We start from the raw sequence: 19449 nt of genomic DNA, 5'->3' as shown, positions 1-19449 counted from the left end.
CCGGGGGACCTTCAAAGATACACACAGCTTCTCTGTTCTTCTCTCCCTCTCCACCCGCATGCTTTCATGTCCTACCATGGCGTATTACTAACTTAGCTTCTTCCCTGGAGTCTTTGTGCTTTGTCATCTCATAGGATCCCATGGACAGTGGTTGAATGTGGATTGTGGATTACAGCTATGTCTCCTGCCATGGCCCTGCCTGACATCCTCTGCAACTGCTACTACTATTATTACATCATCTGTGATTGCTGTGATTGCATTTCTGTCTGTCTCGCTCTCTCTGATTGTATTTCTGTCTGTCTCTCTCTGTCTCACTCCCTCTCTCTCACCCGACCGGTCGAGACAGATGGCCACCCACCCAGAGCCTGCCTGAGGTTTCTGCCTGTTTTCCTTGCCACTGTCGCCAAGTGCTTGGCCTGTTAATAGCCTAGATCCAACTTTAAGCCAGAAATAACGAAAGAAAACACTCACTGACCGATTGCCAACTCCTACATTCCACAGCCAAGCTTGTTCTGTTTAGTAGATTAGCTTAGTTTTTCTTTTTAAGAGTTTTTAGTGAATCCCGCCCCTTCAGGCAACACATAGAGGGCGTGACCAGTGTCACCTGACCCCCCTCACCTCTTCATTAAAAAAAAATTAAAACATTGTAAAAAAAAAAAAAAAAAAAATGTTAGACTTAAGCTCTAAAAGTCTCTCACTTTCGTATTTAAGAATTGTTTCCAATACACAAAAACATTTCATATAGTACAATATTTTATATCATCTGTAACTTGATACCACTGTTGGGAGCAAAACGGTGATTCAGTAGTTCACGCTGTCACAGCAAGAAGGTCCAGCCAGCTGCATCCAATTTTAACTTTCTGTGTGGAGTTGCATGTCCTCTGCATGACCGTCTCACTTTCCTCACACAGTCTTAAAACATAAGGGTAAGCAAATCTGCAACACACCATTAGCTGTCGGTATGAGTACGACCTTGTGGGATTTTATGTTAAAGGTATTACGTTAAAGGGAATTACACTGGAACTATAAAGGTCTTATTACACTGAAAGTATGATGTCATAGTTTACTGGAATATGATGTGTAACTTTAAATCATGTATAAGTTGAGTAATCACAGCCCATGAAGCCATAAAAGTTGTAAAATGGAAAAGCAGAAAGACAAACAAGACAAGACAAACCCTAGGTATGCCTCGGCATGCCTGGCCTTTTAAAAAAGCAAAGCAGATGCAGTTTGCCACGATTATCCACAGGTGGCTAGGAGAGTTCCACTATTCCTCTCCCTACCACGAGTAGTCTGGAGATCTCCACCGGCCATCCTGAAAATGCGAGCTAGAAGCTATCCGCCACGGGTAGAACTGAAACAGCCTTGACCGCCAGAGATAAGAATCTAATGGTGGCACAGCTGTATCTAGTAGGTGTAAAAATGGGTTGTGGTTTCTCAGAATAGGAGAATGCTGCGTCAGCAGTTTTGGAGCAACCGGCAGCCTTGAGAAGGCCAATGAGCTAAACCACTATTTCAACAGGTTTAGCTCACAACCAGGAGTGGCCCTATAGTCCCCCACCCCATCATACCTCACCACTATCCACAACGGCCTCCACAACCCCCCTCTGCCCAAGCTTTCTCCCTCCAACCCTCAACCCTCCCTGGTGATCCCTTCCTTGGACTCAACTCCCACATCCCCCACCAACCCCCACAACACCCCCTTCACTAGCACCATCCCCTGCCTGACTGCGGGCCAGGTAAGAAGACAGCCAGGAGATGCTGCACCTGGGCCAGGCTGTTGGCCCTGAAGGCATTAGTTCCAGAGTCCTGAGGACCTGTGCCAGCCAGGTGTCCATGATCCTGGGACACCTCTTCAACCTAAGCGTGAGCCTGCAGAGAGTCCCGGTGCTGTGGAAGACATCCTGCGTGGTTCCTGTTCCAAAGAAGAAATCTCCATCTGGCCCGAATGGCTACAGACCCGTTGCCCTTTCATCTCTCATGATGAAGGTGCTGGAGAGGCTGGTCCTGGCCCATCTCCAACCGTAGGTGGAATTATCACTGGACCCTCTACAGTTTGCCTACCAACCCCATCTGGGTGTGGATGGCGCCATCATATACCTGCTGCATCATGCTCACTCCCACCTGGATTGTAGCGGCAGCACTGTGAGGATCACTTTCTTTGATTTCTCCAGTGCATTTAATACCATCCAGCCGCTGCTCCTGGGTGATAGGCTGCAAGTGATAGGAGTTGACGCACCCACAATCTCCTGGATTATTGACTACCTGACAGATAGACCGCAGTTTGTCCGACTGGGCAACGTTCTGTGTGAGACTGTGGAAAGTAGTATAGGAGCACCACAGGGAACGGTTCTGTCTCCCTTTCTCTTCACCTTGTACACCTCTTCATTGTGCCACCTACAGGAGTTATCGGACGACTCAACGGTGGTGGGGTGTATATAGGATGGAAGAGAGGAGGAATACAGAGCAGTGGTGGACGATTTTGTGGAATGGTCTGGTAGAAATCACCTGCTGCTTACCATAGCCAGGACCAAGGAGATGGTGACTGATTTCAGAAGGAAGAGGATGACCACACAACCACTGTTTATTCTGGGGGAGAATGTTGCAGTAGTTGAGGATTACAAATACCTCGGAGTGCATCTCGAGAATGGACTGAACTGGAAAAATAACATCGACGCTGTGTATAAGAAGGGCATGAGCAGACTCTATTTCCTGAGGAGGCTCAGATCATTCAACGTGTGCAGCAAGATGTTGGAGATCTTCTACCAGTCTGTTGTTGCCAGTGCACTCTTCTTACAGTGCTACAGTGTGCTGGGGGAGCAGCATCAGAGCCTGTGACACCAACAGACTGAACAAACTGATCCGGAAGGCCAGCTCCGTTATTGGCTGCAAACTAGACATTTTTGAGAAGGTGGTGGAGAGGACGACACTGGACAGACTGTTATCCATCATGGATAACCCTGAACATCCTCTTCACCACCTAATGGACAGACAGCAGAGCTCCTTCTCCAATAGACTGTTCCAGGTCCGCTGTCACAAGGACCGATTCAGGAAATCATTCCTACCACGAGCCATCACACTGTACAACAGTAACAGTTGATCCATGAACCTCACAAACTCTTACACAAATCATATAATATGTATTATGCATTATAATACATATTATATAACTATATATTTAGTTTACTTAGTTCTATTTTTATTTTTATTCCTGTTGCTAATTGCTATTGCAACAAAATAATTCCCCAAATTGGGATCAACAAGGAAGCAGTCTAAAGTCTAAAGAGCTGGAAAAGATCAGAGAAAACACATGAGCACAGATAGAGCTGTGATAGAGAGCTTCTGAGTGTTTTTGAAGGATCCCGGGTCCACTCAACTGTTTGTTCAAACTATCTTTGCTTTGAATAAACAACCTCACATCATACTTTGAAGACCTTGTGCAGCCTATAAAAGCCTTTTGAAACCTTCATGAAGACACCAATAATAGAGCCAGAAGTGTTTTTTGAACTAAATGTCGGATGTGTTTTCAGCTATGTAAATCCATCACTGAGTCTTGTGTTTTCTGTACAGGCTGTTAACAGGGAGTGAGTTCTTACAGCCATTCTCTGCTTCTCTCCTCCACTGAGGACGTCCATCCAGTCCTGGACTGAGTCCCAGCTGCCCTCCCTGTCTAGGATGTGACCAAGTTGAACATTGTCCAGGTATTCCTTCAGCACCTGGACACAAGATACAGCAAGACAAGACAGGGTACAGCACATAGTATAATATGACACACATAAAGAGAATGGAAGTGTGTTGGTGTGTGTTTTGTCCCACCTGATCAGAGATGCCTTTCCTCCTCTGTTCATCATAGGTGTCAGGGTAAATTACTTGGTCCCTCAGAGAACCCAGAGTCATGTACGGTCTCTGGACAGCCACAACAGGATTGCATGAATTCCTCCAATTTTAATATTGTTTTTTAATTTAGTTTGAAGTCATTAAATACAATTTTGATAGTGCCACCCTGAAATATTCAAGTCTAAAAACTTTGTTTACAATCTATGAGTAAGTGTTCAGTCGCAGTTCATATATTTGTCACAACTTGTATTGATTCGGTAAATTGATGCCTAAGCTTCAAAAGCTGATATCTGTCTAGGCTTTATAACTCCTGGATCACTCTGCAGGGGACAAAACTGCCTTTGTGTAGTTAAATTTGCTAAACTAAGCTGCTGCTAAAAGCTACAACTGGGACATAGCTGGTGTTGCAGGAGTTTTTTTTTGTTGTTAGTAGTGTAACATACAACAGAAAACATGACCTTAAGAGGATTTTTACCTGTGGAACATAGAAGAGCTTCCCTCTCTCAGGTTTTGTCAAGTGTCCACCAAACAGGGGCCACAGCTTAAAAGAACATTTAGAATTGCTTTATATACTACAGGAAAAAAATATTACTTGACAGACCAAATTGATTAACTATGCATTCCATTTAGCCAGTTAATTGAACAGTTTCTCACCTCTCCAAGCACTCTGAAGAGAGAACTCTTTCCACAGCCGTTTGGTCCACACACAAGAACATTAGTGCCAGACCTCACCTTCAGAGGACAGAAACAATGAGATGTTGGAATACAACATGACTAAGAAACACTTGTCTCATTCTTCACTCATTTGGACGACTGCAGCTCAGAAGGTATGGCGGGTCAACAGCGAATCAGGTTGATGGTTTAATCCCTGGCCCCTCCAGTCTGCATGCTGAAGCATCCTTGGCCTAGATACTAATTGCTTGTACATTAATGTGAATGTGAATGTGTGTGTGTGTGTGTGTGTGTGTGAATGGATGAGTCAGTATTAGAAAAATTGTAAAGTGCCTTAGAGAAAAGGCTTTATATAGCTCCTGATGAGCAAGTTGACACCTTGCATGACATCCTCGGCCACTGGTGTTTGACTATATACGATAAGATTTTATTGATCCCACACCGAGGAAATTTAGTTGTTACAGCAAGCATTAAAAAGAGCACGCACATTGGCATAAACGGTCAAAATAAAAAGTGTACGGGGTACAGAATAGAAAAACAACTATATGTACATTTGTACAGATTATAAAAAATAGTAAATGCCATAAAAATCCTACTGCCGTAGAAAAGTATTATTGCCAATATTCTTATGAGAAAACTACTAATGACGTGTGTTGTATTGCACTTGAGAAATACTAAGTCCGTGTACATGCACAGTTTATTAAAGTACTGTTGCCAATATGAATAATAAATAGTGTTATTCCACAGTTGAGAGAACTATACAACTTAGAAATTGCACCAGGTGAAATAGATAATGTGAGCATATATTAGCATTGATAACAGTGGTGCACAAAAAGTGGGTTTATGATGTAGAATCGAGAAAGACGGCATCAACATAGTGCTACATTACATGATGCTGGAGTTAAACAGTCTGACAGCTGTTGGGATGGAGGACCTGCGGTAGCATTCTTTCTTACAAATTGGATGCAGTAGTCTGTTACTGAAGGAACTTTTTAAGTCCCCTACAGTCTCATGGGTGGGATGGGTTGTCTATGATCGATGTCAGCCTGGCTAACATCCTCCTCTCACCCACCTCCTCGATGGTATCCAGAGGGCAGTCCAGGGAAGAGCCAGCTCTATTGACCAGTTTGTTAAGTCTTTTCCCATCCCTCTCTGAGTTTCCACAACCTGAGCAAACCACTACATTGAAAACTGCAGATGCCATCACAGAGTCATAAAAAGTTTTTAACAGTGTCCTACATACTCTCCAAAGTCTTCTTAGCAGGTGCAGATGACTTTGGCCCCTCCTGTATAGGGCATCTGTGTTATTTATCCAGTTTAGTTGTTGAAGTGAATACCCAAGTATTTGTAGTCCTCCCTGATTTCAATGTCCAAGCCCTGGATGTTCACTGGTGTGGTCTGTGGTACCTTCCTTTGGAAATCAATTACCATCTCCTTCGTCTTGCTGGCGTTTATGTACAGGTGGTTCAGTCCACACCAGTCGACAAAGTTGTTTACAACCTCCCTGTATTTCAGTTTTTTCCCCTGTGATAGACATCCAACAATGGCTGTATCATCGGAGAACTTCTGGATGTGGCAGCTGTCGGTGTTGCGTCTTAAGTCCAATGTGTAGAGGGTGGAGAGGAAAGGGAAGAGCACTGTACCCTGTGGAGCCCCCATGCTGCAAACTACCACATCAGACACCCAGTTGTGAAGGCTCACATACTGTGTCTGTTGGTGAGGTAGTTAATGGTCCACACAGCCAGGAGGCATTAGATACACACCATAACAACACTCACAAACAGGTTGCTTATCACATTCCAAGGACAAGATGTGGACAGTAGTTGGGCTGTCCACGTCTTGGTAACTGGCCAATTACATTCGGTCGCGTCAGTCCAACTTCTGTACAGTGCTGGCTCAGTCCGAGAAGATAAATGTCAACTTTTATCAGAGATCTGTGCTCTTTCTGACAGAACTCCAGTGTGAGTCTGTCACTCTGGGCCCAGCGCTGCTATACTTTACCTGTGACCTCAATAAATACTTCGGCTGTGAAAGAATCGGGGCTAACATCCTGAGACAACTTCTGTTGTGATTTGGCACTATATAAAAATTGAATTGAATTGAATCGAGATGTTTTTCAGGCCCCTCCAAATGTCTCTGGCATTGTTTGCCTGAAGGTGCTCCTCCAGCTTTCTCCTGTGTTAAGTTAATGTAGTCTGTATTGCATGTTGTTAAATTGTCGATGTCCTCCCCTTGTAGACTGCACAACACATCCCAGTCAGTGGTATCAAAGCAGTCCCTCAGTGACATGCTGGACTCCTCTGGCCATCTTCTCACATACCTGATGGTTGGTGGTTGTTTATTCACCAAAGGTATTTATGCAGGGAGCAGATAAACCAGATTGTGGTCAGAACAGCCCAGCAGGGGGAGAGGTGATGAGCTGTAAGCATCCATAGTGTTTGCATACCGTAAGTCCAGTGTTCTATTGTCCCTGGTGGGGCATTTAACATACTGTGTGAAAGTGGGAAGAGTGGAGGACAGGGCAGCGTGATTGTCTCCAGGGATGAGGAGGAGGGCCTGGGGGTGCAATGTTCTGCAGCTGTGAGACTACTGTGTGCAGAAGCTTGTATACTACTGCGGCATTGGCCGACGGGGGAATGTACACAGTTATCGCGATAATGTTACAACTGGCATGGTCAAGTGATTTTATGTGTTCTTATTCTGTACTTTCCTACTGCACTCCTACTGTGTAACCTAATGTATGTCCTTGTACTGTTCAGAACTGGTGAAAGCCAGTTTCAATAACAGGAGGCAGATGACACTTCTCTGTCAGTAAGGTCTGTCACATTAGATACACGCCTAAACAACACTCACACACAGTTTGCTTATCGCATTCCAAGGACAAGGTGTGGACAGTGGTTGGCGTGTCCACGTCTTGGTAACTGGCCAATTACATTCGCTTGTGTAAGTCCAACAGTCCAACAACTTTTTTCAATGATCTGGGCCCGTATTCACAAAGCTTCTTAGAGTCCTCTAAGAGAGCTCCTAACTTAGCCTTAAAATTCCTAGCAAGGAATCTTAGTTTAAGAGTGATTCAGGAAGTGTCTGAGAGCAACTCTGAGCAAGGAGGGTACAGAAAATTTTATCTTAGTGAGGAGGTGTGGTTTACCCCATTGCTAGGTATGACGCAGTCTTCTAAAAGCTGTGGTTGGTTGTTACAAAAAGGGAAAAAGACAAAAAAAAAAAAAAAAAAAAAAGCGCTCTGCGCTCCTAGTAATGAATGGACAGTAAAATCAACCGATCATATAACTTGGACTGTATTAAGAAATGTGTAATTCTGACATTAATTTTATGTCATGATGATGAAACTCAGCAAAATTAAATTAATTGTGACACAGCTTCAAAATGTTTGAACATACCTCATTCACATGCCAATTATATTGATTTGCTTATTGTTATGTTTATTGTCCGTGCTGGTAATTTTACTACTTAATGCATTTGGCATTATTGTTGGACGCAGACTCAGCTGTCAGCAATTCCTGTGATTGCTGGCATCCTTATAAAAAGCTGTTTGATTTGGAAGAATGACCAAAACAACAAACGAAATGGATAAAAAGAGAACAAGAAAGCCAAACTGGACACAAGAGCAGTGTCTGCTGTTGGCACAGTTCATGGATGAAAATAAAACAGTATTAAGAGGGAAATTGGGTCCCGGGATCACAGCCCAAGGGAAGTGGCAGACTTGGGAGCGCATTGCCCAGCAGATCAATGCATCGTTCCCTCTCCTCTTACGCACGAGCGACGAGTGTCAGAAGTGCTGGTGCGTGCTGCAATCCCAAGCAAGAGCGGAGATTAGGTATCACAATGTTGTGATGACTTTCATCTCAGGCGTTATTGCGTTAGTGCGCTGGGTGGGACAAGTAAGCTCATCCCTGATGAGGTCAACCACAAACATTATCCCTGCACAATCGAGCCGATAGCATGTTATTAAATCGCTGTCATTTAGCGTACAGAGAATATCTCTCCTTCCTCTCGGTCTTTCCCCTATCTTGTCTGTTTAAGACACTCTTAGGCTTCTTAAAAGTCCTCCTCCCTCCTCCTAACAGTTTTTCACCTTAGGAGCTCTCTTAAGGCCTAAGACACTTTGTGAATAGCTTTTATCTTACCATGGGAAATTTCTAAGAAAAATATGTGCATCCATACATACGCACGATCAACTGAGACTTGCGATGGAAAAAACACGAGAAAGACACAAAAACACACTAATACAAAGAAAAACGGCCAGAGCTGCCGAAGCTGCTGCAACAAGCTGCAACAAGCTGCAACTCACGCAGCGCCATCTTGAACATATAATGAGTAAGTGAATGGATGAATGCCGGCATGTGCTATAAAATGCTTTGAGTGATTGATACACTAGAACAACTCTATATAAATGCAATTCATTTTCAAAATCATGCACATGTCCATATGGTAAAAAGAAATCTAAACAGAAACATATTCATTTCAATCATTAATTCGGCCAATCATAGTTTGCCCGTCTGGCTGAGATATGGCAATGAAAGATGAGAACTTTACCTCAAATGTAAGGTCACTGATCAAGATGTCTCCATTAGGTGTTGCTAGTGGGGTATGGTCAAATCTGCAAAAAACAAGTTGTTGCTTTAAAGCTGAGTTCATGCAAAGAACAGGAAAAACAAAAAAATATTCTGTGTATTTTCAAGTGCAGAATAAGAGACCTACTTGATGATGTTATCTCTGTTGATAATTTGACCACTTCCAGGCACCAATATGAGTTTCTCTGCAGCATATGATTCTAAGATGAATGGAATAAACCAGAAATTAGTTAAGCTGTTTAGCTGCACAGCTCCAATATCTGAGATGAAAACTCATCTCTGTGACATATTTTTGGTGATTTGAAGTCATGTGTACCCTTCTCCTGCTGGGAGACCATTGTGCGTTCATATTTGCCAGAATTCAGCTCCTTTAGGACTTTCATCAGTTCTGTGATGCGAGCTGTGAATCTGTGAGGAACATACACATTCATTTCAAAATCAGAGACACTATTGAATTATTGATTGGTGAAATTCACAGTGGGGGATGCACAACACATTGTTTTCCAGTCATTGCACTTTATTGCATTTCTTTTATGGATTAGAATGTTACAATTTCTTTTTTGTTTTTTTAGTTTTATTGAGTTAATACAAATGTTTGCTCTCAGTTCCCTGTGACTAGCTGCACTGGAGACATGTTAAGAAAAAAATGCTGATCAGTATTCTAAAAACTGATTAAACTCGCACCGTGACCACAGCTAATAAATTCCATGTTAAACCAGCAGGCATTCCCTAGCTTCTGAGTGAAAACAATTTTAATTATATAGTCCAACACAGTAAATAAGTAATTTGCCTCAAGGGGCTTTACAATCTGTACAGCATATGACACCCTCTGTCCTTTGCCTCTCAATGTGGACAAGGGAAAAACCACTCGAAACCCCCCTTTAGTGGGGAAAAGGAAATAGAGGAGGGATCCCTCTACCTGGACAGACACACATCCAATAGATGTTGTGTGAACAGAACAGACATATAAATAAATGAAAATCAAAGTATGAACAAATTATGGTGACAAGATTACAGATGCATGCAAACGTGATGCATACTGGTATCAAAATGTACTTGAGGCCACTGCAGGGTTTCCCATATATTCAATTATTTGTGGCGGCACATTACAAAATCGGCATTGCCCGCCACATGTTGATTTTGGTGCTGTGTGTCTCGCTCTCTCACTCTCACCAACACGTGTTTTCCACACATAAACTTCACTGAAGTGGGGGAAAACAAAGTGAGTAGATTAAATGACTTTGTGAGCAAACACAAGAAAAATAGAAAGAATTAAGTTGAATTAATAGAATAAAATAATAAATAACCCACTAGAAATATGGCTCCAAGCAGCAATTCCAAGCTTGAACACTTCTTGCATTCAACAAAATGAGCAGGGTCAATGGGCTAAAATGAAAGCCACAATTAGCAACGAGAGTGTTTTTAGCAGGAAAGTCACCTAAACTAGTTTGATTCTGTTTAAATAAGGAGTGATAAGATAAGATAGACTTTATTTATCCCACAATGGGGGGAAATTCACATGTTACAGCAGCAACAAGACAGAGTGCAAGAAGTCAGAGGACAAGAAGACAAGAAAAATATTGCACAAGTGTTATATACCCTATGGTAATCTACAATATATACAGTACGTACACCCTTATTTACTTATATGTACTACTCATTTAAAAATGACAATTTTGTTTAAATAAGGAGTGAGCCCAATCACAAACTTTCATCATCACAAAGCCTGCAGTGTTTCAATAATTGTGCACTCAAAGTTTAAACAAAACTCTGTGTGTGTTGTGTAGCGCAGGTTGTCTTCACTGAGTTTAATTAGGATTCCTCAAAGGCATCTTGAGTATACACACACACACACACACACACACACACATATACACACACACACACACACACACACACACACACACACACACACACACACATATATATATACGTATACATATATATACACACACACACACACACACACACACACACACACACACACACACACACTATATTGCAGCCTAGGTGCCCCGGACCTCAACCAGTTCGCATACTGTGCCAAACAATCCACAGCTCTGCCCTTCACCCTGCACTCACCCACCTGGACAAGGCAGACTCATATGTGAGAATGCTGTTCATAGACTTCAGTTCAGCCTGAACCGTTGATACAAAGCAGGAAAGTTTCATGCTTTCATATTGTTTCCGCCAAATTCTGACCCTACCATCTGAATGTCGCAGCTGAAATAGAGACTCATCAGACCAGGCAATGTTTTTCCAATGTGAAACAAAAGGAAAAAATACCAAGGCACTCATCTTGATTTTAGAAAAAGTATTAAAAAGCCTTTCTTAAATTACATGGCTGAAGAGGTTAAAAGTGCTCCAACGCGTTTCGGCTGGGAGCCTTTGTCAGGGAGTGTGACCTGAATAGTAAAGAAGCAAACAATTAAAAGGAACCTGTGAGACTGGTACCAGGTGCTGGCACTCAGCTCATCAATGCACAAGAAAAAACAAACAAAGGTGGCTATATCTGAAGTTCAACAGGAGGGGGCCTCGCAGCCAAAAAAACTTCAGGATGGAAAACAAAAATTATCATGACCAAATAGTCACCAAAGGGTCACAAGCATATACATCAGCACATCTATCATAAACACAAAGTTATCAACGAGTTACAAGCCTATACACCAGCACCTCTAATTCCAACAATTCTTACAGAAAATGGTGATATTCTAAATCTTCGTTGAGTCCTGGATATTGTGTTGCTTTTAGCTTAAATATCCCAAAACTCTCCCGTTGGTTGAGTTGTTTTTGCCTATCACCTCCCCTTAAGGTGTAAGGTATATGATCAATACCTACAGCCCTAAGGATGGAGGCATTGCTGTTGTGTTTTTCTCTGAAGTGGCGAGCCATTGGGTAGTTATCACTTTCTGTTCTGATTGCATATTTATGTTCAGAGATTCTGTCTTGTAATCGTCGTTTGGTTCTGCCAACATAAAACACATCACACAGAGGGCATTCCAGTTTGTATATTACAAAAGTGGTTTTACAATTGATGAAATGTTTGATTTCATAGGTTTTGTTACTATGTATATCTTGAAAATTTTTGCATTTGATCACAGTGGAACAGTGGTTACACTGACCACACTGGAAACTGCCTTGAGGTTTAACTGATAACCATGTAGATTTAGGAGGTGCTGGTAAATAGCTATGGACAAGTTTGTCACTCAGAGTAGGTGAACGTTTAAAGCTGAAAACAGGAGGTTTTGAAAAAAACTTTCTTAGAGAGACATCACATTGTAGTAGATTCCAGTTTTTCTTAATTATATTTTTAATGTGATTAGCCTCTGTACTGAATCTTGTAGAGAAGAAAACTCTTTCTGAGCACCGCCTAGTAACTCCATTTTTCAGGAGGGGCTGGCGTTCAAGATTTCTTGCTTTCTTTTTGGCAGTTTGGACAACACTTTTACTGTAGCCTCTCTGTGTAAACCGATCTTCCATCTTTATGGCTTTTTCATCAAAATCATCAATTTGATCACAAATTCTTCTAAGTCTCTGAAATTGTCCAAAGGGAATGTTTTCTTTAAGATGTTTTGGATGACAACTTGTGGCATGCAGTATAGTATTGCGAGAGGTAGATTTCCTATACATAGTAGAATGTAGAAAGCCTTCTTTGTCTTTAAAAATTTCCTTGAAACTTGATGATCAAGAATGTGAAACTAGATTTACACAGTATCACACTTTCAGATTATTGGAGAAAAACTTAATTCCAAGAGGGTTGAGACTAAGAAAATTTCCAGCTTATGGGGGAGCAGATAAAACAGACTTTAAGAACAAATGGGAAGCCATTTTGAACAAATGCTCCTTTGATCTGATGCTGCTACTTATTGAAGAGGCTAACAAAGACAAAGAAATCCTCAAGAGTGAAATAGAACAACTACGAAGTACTATTGCCCTAAGTGAGGACCGAGAGAACATCACCCAGCTAGAGCTTAAACTTAAAGAAGATCTTCAACAATTTACTCTTAAGCTCAAACAAGAAAAACTCAAAAAGTTTAAAAGAGATGAGAGGGACTATAAAATGGGCAAGGTCTACACTTGGAAAAATCTTTCTCACAAACATAGAGACACATCTCAGTCACATAGCAGACCCAGAACAGTCTCCTTCAACCTCACCAGCACTGATGATGAAACTCACTACAGTCCCAATTCAACTGCAGAGGAGTCAGATTTTTTAGACCTGAGAGACAGACAACAGTCTCGGAAGCCACAACGGGGCATGGCCAGGAGACCGGAGCAAGGCAAAGTAAGATTAGGGCGAAACCAACGAGAAGAGGGAGAAGAAAAGGTCACCAAGCTCATCTTGAGGAGCACAGTGATCAATATATCTGGAAAGCCTCTATCTCCTAACTGCATTGATGTTCTAGCCAAGGGCCTGTCTTTCTCACCTACCTATACTTCGAGGGAATTCGACACAAAGATTGACCTCTTCAGGTTCTACAGAAATCTACACCTCAAGGCCTGGTATAGTATGAACTCTCGCCCCTCAGTGCCTGCTAATGACTCTGCTAACTATGACACACTCAAGACTCCTTTCAAACCAACATCAACTTTCTGTCCTGTCGTTTTGAATGCTACCTTGAATACCTTTACTAAGAAAGTGGACTTTGAAGTTGAAAAACTGTATAAACAGAGGGAGGCAAGGTCTAAACACCACAATTTGTCTAAGCATGAACGTGAGGCATTGGAAAAAATGGTGAAGGATGAAGATTTGGCTATCAAAAAGGCCGACAAGGGAGGAGCAGTTGTGGTCTGGGGAAAAGAGAAATACATTGAGGAAGCTAATAGACAACTTAATGATCCAGAATATTACAAAGTGTTAAAGTATAACCCCACAGAAAAATTGAAGAATGAATTAAAAACTATTTTGACTGAAGCAAGAGATAATAATTGGATTTCTGATAACGAATGTAAATTTCTCTTCAATGAACATCCTAGACTGGCCTCTTTTTATTTGCTACCGAAGATACACAAAAACCTGGAAACTCCCCCAGGGAGACCGGTTATCTCGGGTATAGGCAGTCTTACAGAACCTGTTTCCAAATTTATGGATTATTTTCTGAAACCTATTTTACCCTCACTTCCAGCGTTTATACAGGACACCACAGCTGTCTTGAATATAATTGAACAACTAGGTAAAGTGGGAGAAGATGCTCTATTGGTGACCATGGATGTAGAGTCACTGTACACCTCTATTATACATGAAGAGGGTCTAGCAGCACTGGAATATTTCTTAAATGAAAAATCCCAAACAAATTTTCCTCCTGCAAATTTCCTGCTTAAACTTACAAGATGGACTCTGAATAATAATATCTTTATCTTTCAGGATCGCCTATTCCAACAGGCTAAAGGCTGTGCTATGGGAGTATGCTTCAGTCCTTCTTATGCAGGATTGTATATGGGAAAATGGGAACAAGATTTTGTATTTGACTCCACTAAGAACCCCTTCTGTAACAAAATCATCTACTGGGGCAGGTACATTGATGATGTTCTATTACTGTGGTCTGGATCAGAGTCTGAACTATTAGCTTTTCATGAATTTCTTAATAAGACAAATGAAAACATCAAATTGTCTCTGGAATTTGATAAGGATTTGTTTTTTGGATCTGGAAATTTTTAAAGACAAAGAAGGCTTTCTACATTCTACAATGTAGAGGAACTCTACCTCAATACTATACTGCATGCCACAAGCTGTCATCCAAAACATCTTAAAGAAAACATTCCCTTTGGACAATTTCAGAGACTTGTAACAAAACCTATGAAATCAAACATTTCATCAATTGTAAAACCACTTTTGTAATATACAAACTGGAATGCCCTCTGTGTGATGTGTTTTATGTTGGCAGAACCAAACGACGATTACAAGACAGAATCTCTGAACATAAATATGCAATCAGAACAGAAAGTGATAACTACCCAATGGCTCGCCACTTCAAAGAAAAACACAACAGCGATCCCTCCATCCTTAGGGCTGTAGGTATTGATCATATACCTTACACCTTAAGGGGAGGTGATAGGCAAAAACAACTCAACCAACGGGAGAGTTTTGGGATATTTAAGCTAAAAGCAACACAATATCCAGGACTCAACGAAGATTTAGAATATCACCATTTTCTGTAAGAATTGTTGGAATTAGAGGTGCTGGTGTATAGGCTTGTAACTTGTTGATAACTTTGTGTTTATGTGCTGATGTATATGCTTGTGGCCCTTTGGTGACTATTTGGTCATGATAATTTTTGTTTTCCATCCTGAAGTTTTTTTGGCTGCGAGGCCCCCTCCTGTTGAACTTCAGATATAGCCACCTTTGTTTGTTTTTTCTTGTGCATTGATGAGCTGAGTGCCAGCACCTGGTACCAGTCTCACAGGTTCCTTTTAATTGTTTGCTTCTTTACTATTCAGGTCACACTCCCTGACAAAGGCTCCCAGCCGAAACGCGTTGGAGCACTTTTAACCTCTTCAGCCATGTAATTTAAGAAAGGCTTTTTAATACTTTTTCTAAAATCAAGATGAGTGCCTTGGTATTTTTTCTTTTGTTTCACATGGACACAGCCCTTAACCAAAGAGCACCATCGTAAAAAAGAAGAAAAAAAGAAAAACAGTTCCAGACAGCACTCCTACCTTCTGGCTTTTTTTTTAATGTTTTTCCAATCTTCTATTGTCCAATTTTGGTGAGCATGTGCGAATTGTACACTCAGTTTCCAGTTCTTAGTTGACAGGAGTGAAACCCCGTGTGGTATTCTGCTGCTGTAGCCCATCTGCTTCAAGGTTCGACATGTTGTGCATTCAGAGATGGTATTCTGCATACCTTGGTGGTTATGCAAGTGGTTATTTGGGTGACTGTTGCATTTCTATCATCTCAAACCAGTCTGCCCATTCTCCTCTGACCTCTGACATCAATAAGGCATTTTTGTCCACACAACTGCCGCTCACTGGATATTTTCTTTTTCAGACCATTCTCTGTAAACTCTAGAAATGGTTGTGCATGAAAATCCCAGTAGATCAGCAGTCTCTGAAATACTCAGACCAGTCCGTCTGGCACCAACAACCATGGCATGTTCAAAGTCACTTAAGTCTCCTTTCTTCCCCATTCTGATGCTCTGTTTGAACTTCAGCAAGTTGTCTTGACCATGGCCATGTGTTTGACTGATTAGCTATTTGTGTTAACAAGCAATTGAACATGTGTACCTAATAAAGTGGCCAGTGAGTGTATACTGTATATATGTGTGTGTGTGTGTGTGTGTGTGCGCATTTATACCAAAAGAACAAATCACATCCTATGGCTGTGATCCAGTAGTTAAGATTTTATTCCTTAAAATACACTTTGTTTTAGCCGTTTCTGTGTCTCTCAACAGTAGGGCTCCGGCAGATGTCTGACTCCCATGATACTCATCCTCACGGTAGTGTTACACTTCCTGTCATAGACAGGATGTGACATGTCTATCTCTTGTGGTATACACTTTATTTACCTGGTCACCATCTTAAATAAAAAGAAAAAAGTAGTGGAAAAACGGAAAGGAAAAGCTCCAGAGAACAGTATTGATTGTCATTTTATTCTTTATTGAAAAAGCTAAATTGACCAAAACTCAAAATTCAAGACTTGGCTGACACACTGCGCTGGATGTGTCATAACGCCACTGGGTCAGCTGTTGATGCTCCCAAACCAACCTTCCTTAAAGATGGGTCTTATTGGCACGACACCGTTTACAGAAAGCATCAACTCTTGCCAGGACTTGGTCTGACACTGTACGCTACAAAGGCAAATCCAGCAAGAAATCAAATAAGAGTGTACCCACGCTCACTCCAACATGCAAACTCTCATCACAAAACAGGTATGAGCCACTGACTCTGTGCGAATACCAAGTTGAACCCAGAAAAACTCATCACACCACTAGGATTAAGACTGACAAAGTTCAGAGGTACTACGGAGGGGCCATAGGTAATATTGCTAACCAAACACCTGATAAGGCCGGGGCCAGAAGAAATACTGGTAATCTGATAAGCCAGACATCATTGTGATTGTGGGTACTCTATAACCAACCTTGTACGACTGGCAAAGACATAGCTCATCACATCACTAGGATTAAGACTGACAAAGTTCAGAGGTACTATGGAGGGGCCAGAGGTAATATTGCTAACCAAACACCTGATAAGGCCAGGGCCAGAAGAAATACTGGTAATCTGATAAGCCAGACATCATTGTGATTGTGGGTACTCTATAATCAACCACGTACGACTGGCAAAGACATAGCTCATCACACCACTAGGATTAAGACTGACAAAGTTCAGAGGTACTACGGAGGAGCTAGAGGTAATATTGCTAACCAAACACCTGAAAAGGCCAGGGCCAGAAGAAATACTGGTAATCTGATAAGGCAGACATCATTGTGATTGTGGGTACTCTATAACCAACCATGTACGACTGGCAAAGACATAGCAAAGACTGTAAAGCGTGGTTGACAAATCAGAGCACCAACATGTCTGTTGCCAGTTATCCAAACAGTTATTATTATATTCACACCTGGTTTTTTGGTGTTCTACAAAGGAAAACTGAGGTCATGAAGAAATGACTTTTGCCTGCAACTGGAGTAACTGAGTGTTGCTGTGTACCCCACCACGCACCATGCAGCGGCAATCATGAAATGGGATAAAGACACAACACAAGTGACAAGCATCATTCAGCAGAATATCTTAACCTTCCAGAAAATGGAGGTGGAGGGTATGGGGTGAAAAGTAATTAAGTACTCTTGCATGAGTCCTGTACAATGTGAATGCGTTTGTGCTGAGTATTTCCAGTGTAGGGGCCTTTAGGGGACTCATCCATACAATTCAAACCAAATATTCTAGTTTTTCCATGGTTGCATCTTTTTTCACTTGACAGTTAACAGAATTTTGTTAAGTTTTTAAAAACATTAATATTTTGCAGAAAACCTGGGCAGCAGGAGATGCATGCAGTTCAGATGGTCAATGCTTGCGCTAGGAAGCACCAGTCTTAACTTGTAGCATATCAGAATAACAGAGTGAAATTCAGCTATAAGCCTCTACCAATCATTGCCACCCAAACAAAACATAATTTATACAGCAATAAATTCTATGCACATTTAACAAAAAGACCAAAATAGCGTATGTTCACTTTAGAGTATCTGCTCATTTCACCATTTCATGCAAACCTCACAAACCTGGTATCATATGAAAGCAGAGAGTCTGATGATTATGAAGGCGTCTGCCTCCTCACTGTGCGACGGAAACTCGGCAAGCTAGCAGCCAAACAGTAGCAGAAAAAAAAAAATCGCTAAATCATAAAGTATGTCTTATCTTTGCTGTTTTGTGGTCAAAAGTTATATTCCAGCTCAAAAAAACGCTGCTAATGTCTCTTCCTATGACTCTGCATTAGTTTGAGATCAATCAAACTAATGGGTTTCTAGAGTGGAGGGAGCGCTATAGGGAGCGCGATATACTATCTCTAGGGTTACTTCATTCTGGATTGTCATTGGTGTTACTATGGTGAATTTGGGCACTGCCCCTCAATTCTCTTGACTCTGACTGGTTGATAGAGGCGTTGATCATCAAAATTGACCAATGGGTTGCTGAGCTATTTACTGGTGTAACTGCGCTCCATCTCATTACACATGAATGGGCAGAGCACTCACAGAGGACACTGCTGACCTGGCCAAGGTGTTATTTTACTGTTTTAATTGCATTTCGTCCTTTTATGAGAGATAAGAACAATAGCAAGCAGAAAAAAAGGCTGAAAATTTGTTTTCAACAGAGGATTTTCTCCGTGTGCTTGGACGAGATAACGGTTCTCTGCCCAGATGCGCCCAAATGAGCGCCTGGACATACCTGTGTTAAAACATCTGTCTTCCAGATGAAAGAAAAAACAAACAAACATATATATATATATATATATATATATATATATATATACACACATATATATATATACACATATATACATATACACACACATATATATATATATACACACATACACACACACACACATATACATTTTTGGTAATACCGCCCAGCACTAGAGGTGGGTATACATTTTTTATTGACAATTTTAAAGAGATAGTCTGCATGCTGCCTTCGCTAGAATCCGTTTTTTTAAATACCATGTTTGGGTCACCCAACCTTAGAACAATAGCCTATCAGATGAAGGTCTGACGACCCAAACATGGTATTCAATACAGCTGATAGCAAGTGAAGATAGGATGGGATTCTGGAATCATTTACAATTAAATTAAAGTTGGTTTAAATGGAGTACAGCCCAGACATCTGAAATGAGATGTCTGAAGTTGGTCCAAGA

At 41.4% G+C, this 19449-nt stretch overlaps 1 protein-coding gene across 2 annotated transcripts in view; it reads right to left on the bottom strand.

Annotated features, from left to right (window-relative positions):
* The window catches only part of abcd3a (ATP-binding cassette, sub-family D (ALD), member 3a), a 61080-nt gene that overhangs the window by 9125 nt on the left and 32506 nt on the right, over positions 1-19449 (bottom strand). For both annotated transcript variants that reach the window (XM_076761241.1, XM_076761242.1), the window contains exons 14-20: positions 9418-9509; positions 9229-9301; positions 9064-9127; positions 4492-4569; positions 4313-4378; positions 3817-3906; positions 3597-3716 (exon numbers count right to left, since the gene is read on the bottom strand). In XM_076761241.1, coding sequence (XP_076617356.1) covers positions 3597-3716; positions 3817-3906; positions 4313-4378; positions 4492-4569; positions 9064-9127; positions 9229-9301; positions 9418-9509 — 583 coding nt within the window. The remainder of the gene's footprint in view (positions 1-3596; positions 3717-3816; positions 3907-4312; positions 4379-4491; positions 4570-9063; positions 9128-9228; positions 9302-9417; positions 9510-19449) is intronic.

Source organism: Chaetodon auriga, chromosome 21, assembly GCF_051107435.1.
Source record: "Chaetodon auriga isolate fChaAug3 chromosome 21, fChaAug3.hap1, whole genome shotgun sequence".
Lineage (NCBI taxonomy): Eukaryota > Metazoa > Chordata > Actinopteri > Chaetodontiformes > Chaetodontidae > Chaetodon > Chaetodon auriga.
The sequence above is the reverse complement of the archived record's forward strand: the minus strand, read 5'-3'. Positions and strand labels throughout refer to the sequence as shown.